The sequence below is a fragment of the Pollicipes pollicipes genome, unplaced genomic scaffold (genome assembly GCF_011947565.3).
Source record: "Pollicipes pollicipes isolate AB1234 unplaced genomic scaffold, Ppol_2.1 Scaffold_7231;HRSCAF=8579_pilon_pilon_pilon, whole genome shotgun sequence".
NCBI classification, from domain to species: domain Eukaryota; kingdom Metazoa; phylum Arthropoda; class Thecostraca; order Pollicipedomorpha; family Pollicipedidae; genus Pollicipes; species Pollicipes pollicipes.
Window position 1 is genome coordinate 1584756 of NW_023597034.1, and position 14909 is coordinate 1599664.

The following is a 14909-nucleotide window of genomic DNA, read 5'->3' on the forward strand; positions in this document are numbered from 1 at the left end:
TGCTTGAGAAATGGGCACCAGGGTTCAGAGTTCAGACTGACAGGGATTCAACTGTTAGGTGTTCGTGGTCTCTCGCCAGCCGAGACACTCGCATTGTCTTAGGGGTCTTCAAACGGTGCGAGAGAGCTGATGTTTTAAGTCACGACCATACGGGCCGCAATTCTGTATGTGACCTACAGTCAGTCCTTCGGGCCCTTAAGCCCTCCAAGCGGGCTCTTAGTTATCGGTTCGGTTCGGGGCCCCTTGCGAACAAAGGACCTCTGTTAGACACTGGGGAGCCTGACAGGCAAAGGGGCCCGACCAGTGTAAATTGCAGTCCTCGGCTTTGTAACTGATTGGGAAGAAGGCTCACGAGCTCAGATCGACACGTAGCTGACTGTGCGGTACTCGTGGTACCTGACCGGCATGTAGGCCCATATTGAATCAGGGGGTCCCCGATCAGCGCAAAGGGCTCTCTAACTGTCATATGAGGGTCCAGCACTGCAGACCCTGAATAAGACCCGAGCAGCACTTCATACCCTTAAGCCTTCCAATAGTGCCCTTGATTGTCAGTCCCGGTGGGCCCTCCAGGCTCTTCGGGCCTCTTCGAAAACTGCCTCTGGACGACTTGGGCCCCTTGCCAACACAGGGACCCCTGTTCGACGCTGCGGGGACCCTGGCAGACGCTGGGGCCCCGAACAATGTAAATCGCTGGTTCCTGCTTGGGGAATGGGCGCTCGGACCCATGCCGCCACGGAACTGACTGCGTAAATGATGGTGTCTGACCAACATATACGCCCGTATCGATTCAAGGGGCGCTTGATCGGCGCGCAAGGCCCTCTGGATGACATTGAAGTGCCCCGCCCTGCGGGCCGGACCCCCGAATGCAGCCTCCGGTCGGCCTATCGGGTCCTTCGGGCCCTTAAATCGGACTCTAAATCGTAGGCCCCTTCGGAACCTAAGGAGAGGAGGGGGGGGGGGGGGAGACACATACCCCCTGTGCCCCCTGCCAGCGCTACTGATTTGCTGTGCAATAGCTTCTTCAATTTTCCCTTGCTTGCGAGCGCACTTCCTCTTATGTGGCTCAATGAGATGCATTTAATCTTGAAATGTTCGCAACGTTTCGTCCGACATAAGACATCATCATGCAGCTAAAAGTAAGGGTGACATTCGCAATCCTAGGGAAAATTCGCAATGCACTGATCGCGGTGGTTCGAACAAAACTATGGGTAACTGGAATAACCTTCTTGCGCTTTGTGTAGACTGTTGTAATGTGGTTCTCACATAAAAGGGAGGGTGTTGACCCCGGTGAAGCCTTGTTTATATATATATATATATATATATATATATATATATATATATATATATATAACGAATATGTTAACATAAAACCTATGCATGCATCTCTCCGTATTGTTATACACAGCTGTTCCCACGATCTGTGTTGAATGCCCGAAATGGGTCCTGCAAAGTTGTACGAAATGAGAGAAAAAAATTCAAACGGCATCAGAAATTCGTAATGACGACTTGTCTAGTTAGGAAGTGAGCTGCGTACTTCCCAAAACCATTTGGTGAGATCACGTGATTTGGTCACTTCAAATGACGAAGCAGGAAAAATACAGCCGTGGATGCACCAAGGCGAAGGAAAATATCATCCTAAGTGTTGGGTAAAAATTATTTTCGTAAAGCGTATTGCGATTAAGCCTCCAGCTTTCTTGAAACCAGAGTGCTATGAAATCACACGACGATAAAAGCAATTTTTAAATCGTGCTTGAGCTGCTGGAATTCTCCTCATACATGATCAGAAAATGCTAGGAAGTTCCGTACACTCCGGCTTTTTCAGCGAAGGTTACACAGAAAACACCATATCCCACAGCGCTCATTATTTAAAGGAGGCAAATACTGACCACCTTGCACAGAAACGTCATCAAAGGCATACAATCGCCAGAAATGTCGTCAAAAATACCCACTCCACAGAAAACATGCAGTTAATCATGCACACGGTGGCCTGTTTCAGCTGGTCCCACGCAAGTCACTTCGCCCGTCTCCGTTCCCGTGCACCGTCGGCGGCTGTAGCGGTCCGACGGCGCCGGCGCTCGGGGGCCGCGTCGCGAGCTGAGCGCAGCCGCGCGAGCCGGCCACCGCAGCCGCTCACAGCAGGTTCAGGACAGCGTGGCGCGTCTTCTGGGGACAGACAGCTTGTGGTCACCGTGAGCAGCCCCCCCCCCCCCCCCCGGCGCCGCCACCCGCCGGAGTCCTGAAGTTTGCGTGGGCGCGTGCGGCGCTACGGGAACGGGCAGCACCACTTCCGACCGCAGATCTGTCATCACAACAGCCTATTCCCGTTGGAATAAACAGGATTTGGGATGGCCGCAGGTATGATATGTAGAGGATCACACTGGATGCACTTATCAGTTGCGTTTTAAAGGGAATGTTTCACATTTGCATTGAGTTTTGGACTGAAGCAGCCATCCCGAACAACATTCGGTGCAGTTCACAACCCTGTCCTTCTTAAGACGTAAAACCTAGTTTTTGAGTTACACGTACGCAAGGATATGCAGACTATTTGCTGTAAAATATTTCGGTCATTCATGCGTGCATGATGTCACAGCCACTGAAATAGTGCTACATCATTAGTCACGAGGCGTTCAAGACCAGGAACATAATCGCCGAGTCGCTCATGCCTGGTGCCGGTGAGCGCGGTTTCCAGATATCACGAACTTCCATTGGCTCTCAACCAATGCTGCACAGGCAGTGTAAGATTCGAAAACGAATTGCGTTTTTTGTGCTGACAATATAAGTTGGACATGGGTACTAGATGTTACGGAAATCAGGTTTGTAATCCAACAGCTTGAGAATGGTGTCATAACCAAGTATGTGAATGCGAGTAAACACCTTAAACTCACGGCGACTCACAATATACAAGAACGCCACGATAGAGGGGCACACCAGGAGCCTAAAACGATATTTGCTTCAGCAGACACGTCTAGCACCGCCGCCGCCATTTCTCAGCGAGTTGAAGTGCTACAAGTGAAGTGCTAGTCAGGTGTTAAATGCATTTACGAAGAACATTTATCACATAGATAAGACAATAGTAACAGCTTTATTCCTCGGAGAAAACCAGGAGAGTGTCGAAATAGACGAGTTCATATTTTGGCAACATGCCTTTATCGAAACAGCAGCAGAAGAATGTCAGGTAAAAGCTAGCAGAATGCTAATGAAGAATACTAACAGAACGCTAGGGTGAAAATTTTGCACGGCGAGTATAGCAACACCTCTTAACGCCATACAAACGTTCCATGACGCAATCAATGACATATTGAGGAGCTTATTTGCTGAAATAAAATTTTTTGTCAAGAGCAGTCTTTTCCACTTAAAGGGAGTGCTCCACAATTGAAGATATTAAAGCAAGCATCAGATGTGATGAAATTAGCTCACTTATAACTAATAGTACACTTTCAAGTGAAAACGCTTGCTCTGGACAACAAGATTTCTCAAGACTTCTCTCTCCATATAGAAATCGCATTTCCTTATTTAGTAAATACGATCCTCAATACGGCTTGTCCGACTGCCTCACGGAACGTTTGCATGACAACACTCACATGTAGTCCTTCGATCTTCCGAGCAGTGGCGCGCGGTGGTGCTAGTGTGCTGAACCAAATATCGTTGGGTACTCGTGTTTTGGCCCTCTCTCGTGGAGTTCTCGCATATTTATTTGTGAATTTAAGATGCGTACTTATATTCACATGCTCGATTACTGCGCTGTTCTCATGTTATTTGATTGCAAGTCATTCACCCTCATCTCATAGCCCTGTAATGATCGCCCTCATCTTATAGCCGTGAAATGATCGACCTCATCTCATAGCAATGAAATAATCTACCTCATCTCATCCCTCTGAAAATATCATTTCTGACCGAAAGCGCTCTAATCCAAACAACCTAACGTGTTAGAATCTTGCACAGTTTGCACAACATAGGTTGAGTTGAGAGCCAATTGACGGCCGATATATGTGGAAATTATGCTCACGAACGCCAGATATGAGGGACTGAACAATTATATTTCTTGACCTTAAACGCCGTATGGCTAGTGGAATGGCAGAATGAAATGACGTTGTTATGACTTCATGAATGCCTGGGTAATCTTGAAGTAGTCTGCACAAAAAACTACGCACATCTTCACGGGTGTATACTTCAGTAATTATAAAGTTTTACATCTTAAGAAGGGCAGGGCTGTGAACTGAATCGAATGATCTTCAAGTTGCCTAGTTCAGTTCAAAATTCCATACAAATGTGAAAACTCCCTTTAAAGGGATACCAATAATTATGAGGAACCTTACTTCATCACATCTGATGCTTGCCGCAACATCCTCAAATGTGGAACATGCCACTAAAGCAACAGAAAACGACGAAACGTGCGTTGCGTACAGGATAATGACGATGCATCGATAAATGAACATGCAGACTTCACTACAACAGCCAGGCATTGCAATGCAATGTACTATTGCAATGGAAAAATTTGATGCAATAACGCAGCAAGATTATTGCGTCTTAGTAATTGATTCAGAACTGTGTTCCACGCCTGGTGCTCATCAGTCTCTTGTTTACTTTGTATCCTTTCCAGCAAGCAATGCCTGGCTTCATCCAAAGAAAAAGTTCCGTCTGCCTCCGCCATACTGGCAAAGGGACGGTCTGAAGTTAATACGCCGACAATCATGAGGACCGTCGGAGAGGTACGAAGGCTGACCTTTCCTCGAATCGCTAACCTTGTCTTTGCAGGTGCGCGCAGCAACGTCGCAGACAGAGCCCTCCGGACAGCAGTGGATGTGGTCCTCGCAACAGACGGCGTTCTTCTCGGGACAGCACGCGTAGCTGCCGTTAGGAATCTGACAGCAGGTGGCCGTGTCGGCGCACGAGCTGCCGTCCTGGCACTTGTGTTGGAGCATGGCTCCTGCGCCGACCGTCGGCCCGGTCTGCCCGCCGTCGCCGCCGCCGCCGCCCAGACGGACCACGGGCTGGCCAAACGGTCCGGCCGAGGTGCTTTGCACGCACATGCCGCGCGCCAGGTCACACTGGTAGCCTGCCGGGCCAGGTGCGCACGGCGGCGTCAGATCGCGCGCTGTCGCGACCTGCACGGACGCGCCGCGCGCAACGGCAGGTGCTTTGAGCAGCTGGCAGGATTTTGCACGGCGCCGTGCCCAGCGGCGAAACAGGACGGCGACCGCCCGGGGAGCGCCCGCGCAAGCTCGCACACAGCGTCAACACACCGCGGCTACTGCAGTCTAACGGCCACCAGCATCCGCGGACAGCAATCCATGACCGTCTGTGCCACACGAGCTTACTGGCTACTGCTGTCGCGCAGGGTGCAGCCGGCAATCGGCCAGTGATTGCGCACAACTGGCACCAACCGACGGCCCCCGCTTCCTCGCTACCATACCATGGCACCGCCCACCCACCTGTCGGGCAGCAGTGCATCCTGTCGGCGCAGCAGACGGCGTTCAGGAACGGACAGCAGCCGTACGGCTGGTCGTTGTTGTTGGAGGGACAGCAGGAGCCGTCGCTGCACCGGCGGCCGTTGGGACAGACCTGGCCCTGGCCGGCTACAAGCCCCACCGCCAACATGACCAGCAATCCGCACAGCTGCATGTTCACTCCTGGTGGACACAACCAAGGCCGATTGGTTACTCCTGACGAACGTGGACAATACTTACTGACCGTTCCCGACGGACACACACTGCTGTATGGCGACTTCTGCCGGCCAAAAAACACGGCTCCATTGGGGCTATGCTGGACACAAACAAGCCGCTACATGGAGACTTCTGGTGGACACGGACACAGATACCCTCACCGCTGTTATCTCAGGAAAAATAGATATCAAGCGACAACTTAAGGATTTTCCGACTGGTTTATGCACTGCTTAACAACTTTTACCAGTTCACACCTTGATTTCAGACCAGCCCAAGACCTTATTAGACGGTTTTGTATTTCCTTTTAGTCGGCCCACAACCAAGAATCGTCGGCCTTTATAATCTACCTTATTCCGAACGATCTGGTAATCCACGATACTGGTGAGACTGGATGTCTACTAACAGATCGAATGCTCAAAAATGAGTGAAGTATTAAAACAAGACTTGCAAGCAGTTTTGAAGAACAGGTGGTCAAAACGGCTTTGATGTTCGGTGCTGTCACGTGCCTTTCAATTCGTTTTGATCGCTGATGATTCATCTTCTTGTCAGGTTACCTTCTGTTTGCTCTACGATATTTCCTATCTGGCAGGATGTATGAAGACGATGTTTTACACATTTAAACTTAAAAACTGTCCCTGTGACATTTTCTCAACAACAAATCCCTAAGGCTGGAAGGAGTGACGGCAGGACCGGATGTAGTTCCAACAAAAACTTAAGCAAATGCCTGCACAACATGACTCCCAATATGGCGGTATGGACAGTAAGGACAGTATGGTCAAGCCCGTACCGCACGCATGTTTACAATAAAAAGTAACTCGGCTAAAGACAGCGACATCTTTTGCTATGGGAAGCTGAGAGCTAATCGAAACAAGATCAGAGGTACTGCGACAACATCCGCGACATATTCGACCACTTAAGGCTTCTATGCATAGCAATATAAAAGTTTCCGAGGCCCTGTTCCGTAAACTCTGTGTTTTACAGATGTTTTGAGAGATTCGGCTGCCTTGATGTTTGCTTCATCGATTGCTGCATATCGGCATCAAATTACAGCTCACTCATCAAATTTTAATTACAAATTCAGTCGTTTCCACATGGTACGACTTCAAGCGCCACTGATTTTCAGGCACTTGTTCTTATCAGCTTCAAATTTTTTTCTCATGCTATCTTTCACGTTCCGTTTTTTAAGACATTGTTGCAATCACGTACTACAGTTGAACGCGAAACGCTTTTACAGGCTTGCATTTTGACATTTCCAAAGTACAAGACTGCTGCTCCTCGTCCAGTAATTCGAAAAATAAGTGTTCGGACACAAATCTATAAGTACAATGAAACTTAAATTAACCAGTTCTTCGACGTTCACGTGAAAGCTAACATCGCATAATCATGAGAAAAAGCTCGTACTGTCAGCCACTATACGCGTTGTCCCACTTCCCACAAGTGTGCGGTCTTAGATTTGCTGGCAAAGGGTTACCAGTATAGGATATTACGAACTCGCATGGAACAAGTGCGGAGCGTGGGTTGGAAGCCAGCGGATTCCACATGCTACTTGTTAGTCTATGACATAGCTAGGCCGTACTGTTTTGAGCAGGCAGTTACAGCAGATCACGGGCGTGCGTCGCCATTTTGGTGCCCAACCGGATAGTGCATTCACACTGATTTTCCCTAGCTCTATGTCTTGCGACCCAACATTGCACATCTTGTCAGTCTGCAGCATGTTAGCGTTAGCGCCGATTCGTTTGCAGGACAGCCTGCCGTAAAGTCTTAGCGCGATCTGGGCCGGTGATAGCTTGTCCACCAGTGCGATTGCTCGCCTCGCACAACTCGTGCGGGTGGCCGGCTGGCTACGATTTACGCCGCCTTCGATAGTTGCGAGGCAGCTCGGGGATCCGGCGGCATATGTATATCCCTGCATATCCCTGCGATTGGCTGTTTCAAGACACCGTCCAAAAGGTGGCAGGCGTTGCAGCAATGCATGGATACACGTCACGGACTTGCAGACTTTCTGATTTTAAGAGCGCGAGCCGTCATCGTAATCATGGCGCTCACAATCACGGTTGTGAAGGGGCTATTCCCTCTTCGCAGAACGCCATTGCTGCAGCCGACTTAAAGTGCATTCTTTGTTATTCTAAAGTTGCCTCACCCAGCCTGAGTGGGTGTTCAATCTTCGGCGGCTCTCAGTTGGTTATGGAGCCGTGGGAACTGGATGATATCTGGCTTTTAGTTATTTACGGGTCACAGCCCGAATCCTCTCCTTGGGATTGCTGGGGTTCGAACCAGGATACACTTATTCAGAATCTAGTGCTCTACCAATGGGGCTGACCGGGAAGAACCGATCGCTGGCCGATCGGCACGGATGGGAAACGAAATGACACCCAACTGGTCTGTGTTTCTCGCGTTTAACTGGCCAAGACGATGTTTGAATAGCAATACACCAGACGAGAACGATAATCCGAAACATGATTGTTTCCGTGGCAATAATGCCTCGTTTTAACGCCCTCCTTACACAATGTTTCTGTCGGAATTTTTAAAAAATAGGACATGTCTATAAGTGGGATCACTTTAAGAACGTCACGGTAAGACAAATCACTTTAAGATTTGTTCCATGTCATGCGCTCACGCAAAAACCTATGAATCGTAGAAAATGTGCCTTCCGAGGATTTTTGGGCTTTATTAGGGAGGGGCTTGGGCTAGCACAGTCTGTGAGTCGTTTGGAAACTTGCGTGCGAAGGAACTGAGGCACCCACAACATATCGTCGACAAATGATTTTTCTAGACCTATAGAAGTAACGCAAGTCAGAGCAGTCATGAATTTGGACGAGAGGTCGCAGATATGCCAAAAATTTACACGTGAAAAAAGGACTGGTTCAAACCTATAGTGTTCAGTGTTCGGGAACAGCTAACAGAGTTCAGCGTTCGGGAAATTTAGGCGCAAGCCAATATCTTCAGAAACCGACCAATTCGAGCAGTGCGCTAAATCGCGAGTCATGCATATACCGCTCTTGCCACAATGTTAAAATTCAAACCAGAAGTGCGATAAACTGCGAAATAGACGTTTTCTAGACTTGTTGACTTCGTGATTTATCATAGACAACTCACCTCGAAAACGCGGCTACTTCTTTTTTTTAGGCGACCTCAAAACTGGAACATTCTCTTATACCACACCGCTGTCGGTGTAACTGCCGACCATCAAGAACAGCTTCAGGCACGAAGCATGCGGGCACTCATTAGCTTCAAACAAAAACTCAGTTTTAAAGACGACTGTCCTCCCGACTGGGGACCGTTCGCGTGAGATTTAGGATGTCTCCTTCGCTGGGTGGTGAGATCCCTGCTTCCCCGGATCTGACCCGTTGTCCAACGCGTCTGCGGTGCCGGGAGCACTGCGCAGCAGCCATCCCACAAAGTTCAGAGGACATTTCCAAGGCGCAACAAGGCGTAACTCCCGCATCATTGGCGCCATTCCAGCCGACGTCAACGGCGCAGCCCTGGGAGGACCGCGTCGGGCCCCAAACGCTAATGGAATAATGACCGTGCGCTCCAGGAGCGGGAGGCGGTACACAAAACGGCCTCGCGCGGCTTACCACACCATAATGCTACAGCCAGAGGTTGGCTTAAGATGAAACCTGGGGTGGAAATCATAGGCACTAGAGCACATTGCAATCTGATTTGAGCATAAAATGATGTAGTCTATCGGCTTCGGCCATTCCGGTACCTCTAAACAAGCGACTTTTTATTGACCCATTGTCTCCGGTTCATCGCGACTAAGGCCAGGTAGGCCTCCGTTGACCGACTGGAGACAATCCTTGGAATCTCACATACAGTGCGCTATCAAGTCATGTATCACATCTACATAAAGCCAGCTTAACAAAACTCCCCGATGCAAAGGACCTAACTGAGCAGCAGAGTCGTCAGCGGCCGACCAAAACTGAGCAGCAGAGTCGTCAGCGGCCGACCAAAACTGAGCAGCAGAGTCGTCAGCGGCCGACCAAAACTGAGCAGCAGAGTCGTCAGCGGCCGACCAAAACTGAGCAGCAGAGTCGTCAGCGGCCGACCAAAACTGAGCAGCAGAGTCGTCAGCGGCCGACCAAAACTGCCTCTGGCTTTGAAACTGGGCTTCACCTGCCAAATCTGGCTGACAGAAACAGCTGGGACAGAAGCTGTCAGAAACTGCCGAAGACAGTGGTAAAATGCTGCTTTTTCGTTAAAAACGTTGGTACCGATCATTCGCGCGTCATATAAGGCAGTTATTTTTTCTAATCTTGGAGCAACGTCACACTCATTACAACCAGTAATCCGATCATTATGCTGCGCTACCAGAGTATTGTTGAGGCTTGACTTAACGGAAATGGGTTTCTTTAACTTAATCATGGCCTGCTAAAAACGTAAATTCGTTTGTCCTCCCCAGTTTCCTCCAGGTCATGCCAGTGCCCATCGGTTGCAACCAATAAGACAACACAGTGGCAGAAACTAGCTTAAGCCAGCTAACCTTCCATACAGGCTGAACACATCACGACAATAGAAAGACCAACAGCTGAACCCGACGACTGACAGCGCATGCCTGCGACACGGCATGAGCATGTGGCTGAGGCAATCACATTGGAGCACACCACAACACCAGACATAACAGGAAACCACACCTCGTGGCACATAATCGCGCGTCCCTAACAATCAGAGCGAGACCCGGTGATGACGCAACACTATCATCTGAAGTCACCTCTCCTGCTGGTGGTTGTGAGAGCGCGCAGTCCTTGTCCCCCTGTCGGCACAGCGCTCGGTAGACTACTTGTAAACAAAGGGTGCGGTTGCTGCCCGGCCGGACATGAGTCAGCGGCCCGGCGATACCAGCCAGAGCAGTCAGCAAAAACGCCACGGTGTGCCCAGTCCACTCCCGCCCCGGCGCCGGAATAACGCTAACAGCTTGCCAGGAGGGCATTTTCTGGGCAGTGCTCATGAAGTGAAATTCTACCAGTTCGCCGGTGTTTGAACCAAAGCAATGGACGCAATGTGCAAGTTGTGAAAACCCAGTTTTTCTGGTGCCGCCAGTGCACCTCCACAGCACGCACTGCCCGGGGTGGGACGCGTTAAGCCTTACCCCCCATAACTGTGGAGGCAACCCATCATAGCCAAAAGCAACAAATGATAACCGTGTAAGCCTTGCTTTTTCCCGTCCATGAACATTTTCTTTAAGCTCAGTTCTGTGATTCCGCACGTCACGGGGCGAGTCCGATTGTACTGTAGCTAGAGCACGCTCTTTTCTGGTAGAAATGCGACGGGCACCAACGGCAAGGTTTGGTTTTTCTGCATCCCAGAAGCATTATGAAGGACTGGTGACGGGCACTGATCAAAAGCATTGGCTTTTCTGCATCCCAGAAGCCTTCTGAAAGATTTGCGACGGGCACCAATCGAAAGCGTTGGCTTTTCCATATCTCACAACCAATCAAAATGTATCCAAAGTTAAAAGTCAAGCCAAGGTCAGGTAACGCCTGGCAGCGTTAGCCTCAAATAAGCGAGCGGTCTCTTACCTTAGGACTCATTACGATAGTCAGATCGCCAGGTTGTACAATATAATTGAATTACAAGCGCACACATAAGCACGGACACACGCAAACAGTAAAAATAATGTCACCCGATCTAACCATTTTCGACGACCTTATTAACTATCTTTGAACTTGGCAATCATTCCGGTTACAAATACTGTTTACAATAACGCAAGCATACATGTCCCGTTAACGGATGTACTAATTGTTCGGACCACAATGCTCGTCTGGTGTCTTAGCCATTAGGACGTAACCATTTCGGCCAATCAATCATCAAGCCGTCGTCAGGTGTCCGCTGAGTCCTGAGAGGGACTGGATGCTATCCAGCTTTCCGTGATGTACGCGTCGCATGAAGTGCTTCACTGGCATGGCCCGGATTCGAGCCGAGGGCTTGTGATTACGGAGTCTGGTGATTTAGAGTCCAGCAGTATTGCACTACTCAGGGGAAAAACAGGGAAGAACGTGGGGAAATGCAGGCAGTTACTGGGACGAGCAGTGCAGCTATCAAAAATGGGGACACAGCGCGAGTCAAACATCACAATTTCATGGCATCTTTTGCTGTCACGTCCCACCGACGTGCTCTTTATGTGGTGCATGCCAGTGGAATGTGGCGTTAACTTCCACTAAGAGTGGAACATTTTCGACAGGGCAGCGGCTGAGGCTGGCTACACAAGACTACAAGAAACTGTACTGAGGTTGCCACTGAAGTCTCCACTGTTCTATGGTGGGACATACCAGTATTAGTGCTTTCCATCCACAATGATCAAAATTTGTCAAATGATTGCATCCTTTGCTAACAACCCACAGTTACGCTGTCATGTAAAGGACACCTCGGGGCCGATCCAAAAACCAGGAAAACTTTGATTTCCTGGCAGCGACTGTAAGAAAGGGCTGTTTCTGTTTCGGGGGTGAGTGATGCGAAACCAATGGAAGCTATACAAAGTTAAGTAAGCCCAGACACATCCATCGAATCTCGACCAAATCTGAGCGGGCATAGAGGTGACTGCACCCTTGTCACCACAGCAGTGCGTCAATATCTGGTCACTTGGGTGGCAGGGATGTCAATATTCTTGTCATGCTATTTCATCCGGGGTTGGGGTTTACTGCCTGTTGCCCCTCGCCTTACTAAAAATCGGCAAATCAGCACCGAAATGGGCGTCAGTCGACCAGCACCCAAGAGCCTCAGGCTTAGCAAATGGATTGGGAAGGTCAGATGTTTGGGTTCAGGGATCAAAGGGCGACGGATTAGCGACAACGAATTGCGTGTGGGGGCCGCTGGAGAACCGGATTTACTGGCCCCACTGATTCATATTTACTTCCTGGACATTATAGTGGATAACATTAAAAAAGGCTGAGATTGAACATAATTTCATTTCATTATTTGTTGCATATTGCTAGATATGGCAAAATCACCACTAGAAAAGTGACCAAAAAAGCTCAGAACATTGCATGCACTGTTTATCTTGCTAATTCACGACTTGCAAATTTTAGCTTGGCATGAATACATTTGTTGGCTCCAAATTTCTCTTACAGTCTCTATGATGTTGTGATTGCAGCATCCTTTTACCTTATCACGTGATAAGCTGAACATCAAACTAAAAAAAAGGGAGCCAATAGACCCACTTAGAAATTGTTTTTAATGTGATGCCTGCCCAGCGAGAGCAGGCAATAAAACTAGGTGATTACCATTTCGGTCTTTGCGAAACCATTTGTGTAGTTCACAAAACATCCAAAAGATGTCAGCAGCATCTGCACAGACAGGGATGATCCCCTTAGAAATGCCACTGGGCAGGTAACTGAGTATCCCTTCACAGGGTAGCTCAGTAATAACACACCTGGGCAAGCTGCCCTTCAGCGGCCACATCTCCTGACTAATGGTCAATTCAGACAATTAGTTTCAAGACTGGTGCTAGCAGCAGAAGCCACACAACACTTAAGGGAGTGTCCTCCCTTCAGGGCATTTTTCAGAACCATGCCATGGTGAAATCTTAAGACTATTTAGGTCTATGAACAGCACTCAGCAGTGTTACTGCAGCACTATCAAAAATACTATGGGCATGAATTTTGATCATCACAAGACACAAAAATATTCAAGGAAAGAACTGAAGCTTCATGACTAGATGGGGACATAGGTGGTGGAACCATTCTGGATGCTGGTAGGAGTTCATTGTTAGCATGCCAACATCAGCATCTTTTCTAATATTAGCTACATAAGACCTTTGTGCCTACAATAAGGGGTCTAATCTGAGTAACAATAAAGGGTCTTAACTGGGGCCTGTTTACCAGGGTGATTCAGAAATGGCTGGAAGGAGTCCACAGGCATAAATCAGGATGTTAACATATTTGCAGGTCTAAGATGTGAATGACACTGGCAGATTCTCCATTGGCATATACACAGATGGCTGTGGACCTGAGACAGGTATGACACACAAAAGTTGCACCAAATGCTAATATTATCTCTACAACAAACTTTGCTGGTACATGTGATGCCTGCCACCAAATTTCTGCAGTGGCATCATCTCTCCCTTAAAGGTCTTCTCAAACTTGTATTGAAACCTGAATACCTTCATGACATGATGAGAAGTCACAAGTGAGTCACCATCATATGATACACAGGTAAGATGAAAAAACTTCTATCATAAGGTACAAAGTCAGAATAATATACAACCTGAGCTCCCTCCAAATTGATTTGTCAGCAGCAGAAAGAATTGTGGGTACACCATGAAAAAATGGCATTCACCCAGTAGCTTAATTGTTTAGATCACCTGCCTCCCAAACTCCTGGTGGTGGGGTGCAGGGCTCATGCAACAAGGTCTGCTTCATGTGGTTTCTGATCTTTGACAGTTGCTACTAACTTAAGTAATATTTGATGTCTTAAAGAATTATTGCATTGGAAAGGTTATCTGAAACAAAAATACTGAAAACCTCTTTCCATGAAAAACTAACATTCACAACAATTTGGCCTGGCCAAGTTCAGCACATGCATTGCCATGGTCAAGTGTCTCAATGTCACCTTAAGGTCCCACAAGAGGATGATTTTCGCAGACTGAGCAGCTGCCCCACTCCTTCATCCCAGCTTTAACCAACATCAAGTATTACTCCTAGGGCAGTGTGTAAAAAACAGAGGGACAACACAGGTAGCTGATAAAAATGATGGTGCCACCCCATCTCCACAGAAGACCTGCTACCAATGGTATGCAGTGTCAGCCAGTCCTAATGTGATGCTGCCTGCATGAAAAAGCATGACAGTAGCTGCTTTGGCGAGCAATGGGAAATTACTATTTGTGCTCGTGCGCCCGGCTGAATGGGAACTGCAATGCACAAAATTGAGCAAGGTTCATGACATCAGCATTGTCATGGTATCTTGCTATTACCTAAAATGGCCACATATTTTAAGCACACCCACGCAAAGACATACGTAACGCATCTCTAAACTCAACTTGTTTATTTACCTAATGCCCAGGCGGACGACCCCAAACCAACATCAACAAAAAGCTTGAGTCAATGAGTGATTTTTTGTTTTGCAGTTTGAACAATGTAACAAATGCGCAATAATAGGCACAAGGAGTTATGTACGCCACCATTTTTAAATAGACCATCGAGATTGTGCTCTCCTTTCAAATGTAAGTGCATTTTGTCAGTTAGCTGTCCATCGTCATCCCATTCCCAAAACTTGTTTTGCTAAACAAATTAAAAGGTAAATTGGTCCCAA

The 14909-nt window shown here is 48.2% G+C and overlaps 1 protein-coding gene across 3 annotated transcripts; it reads right to left on the reverse strand.

Annotated features, from left to right (window-relative positions):
* Positions 1–1798: 1798 nt before the first annotated feature.
* Positions 1799–14754, reverse strand: LOC119109540 (progranulin). 3 transcript variants are annotated; one of them, XM_037233192.1, is made up of 4 exons: positions 14650–14754; positions 5433–5630; positions 4743–5056; positions 1799–2163 (listed from the first exon to the last, which is right to left on the reverse strand). In XM_037233192.1, the coding sequence occupies exons 2-4, from the start codon at positions 5620–5622 to the stop codon at positions 2131–2133; spliced, it is 537 nt and encodes a 178-aa protein (XP_037089087.1). In that variant the 5' UTR covers positions 5623–5630; positions 14650–14754; the 3' UTR covers positions 1799–2130. The 3 variants fall into 3 exon arrangements, with proteins under 3 accessions (XP_037089087.1, XP_037089088.1, XP_037089086.1); XM_037233193.1 differs by lacking the exon at positions 14650–14754 and adding an exon at positions 10375–10480 and having other exon boundaries at positions 1799–2160; XM_037233191.1 differs by lacking the exon at positions 14650–14754 and adding an exon at positions 10375–10480.
* Between the last annotated feature and the right edge of the window lie 155 nt (positions 14755–14909).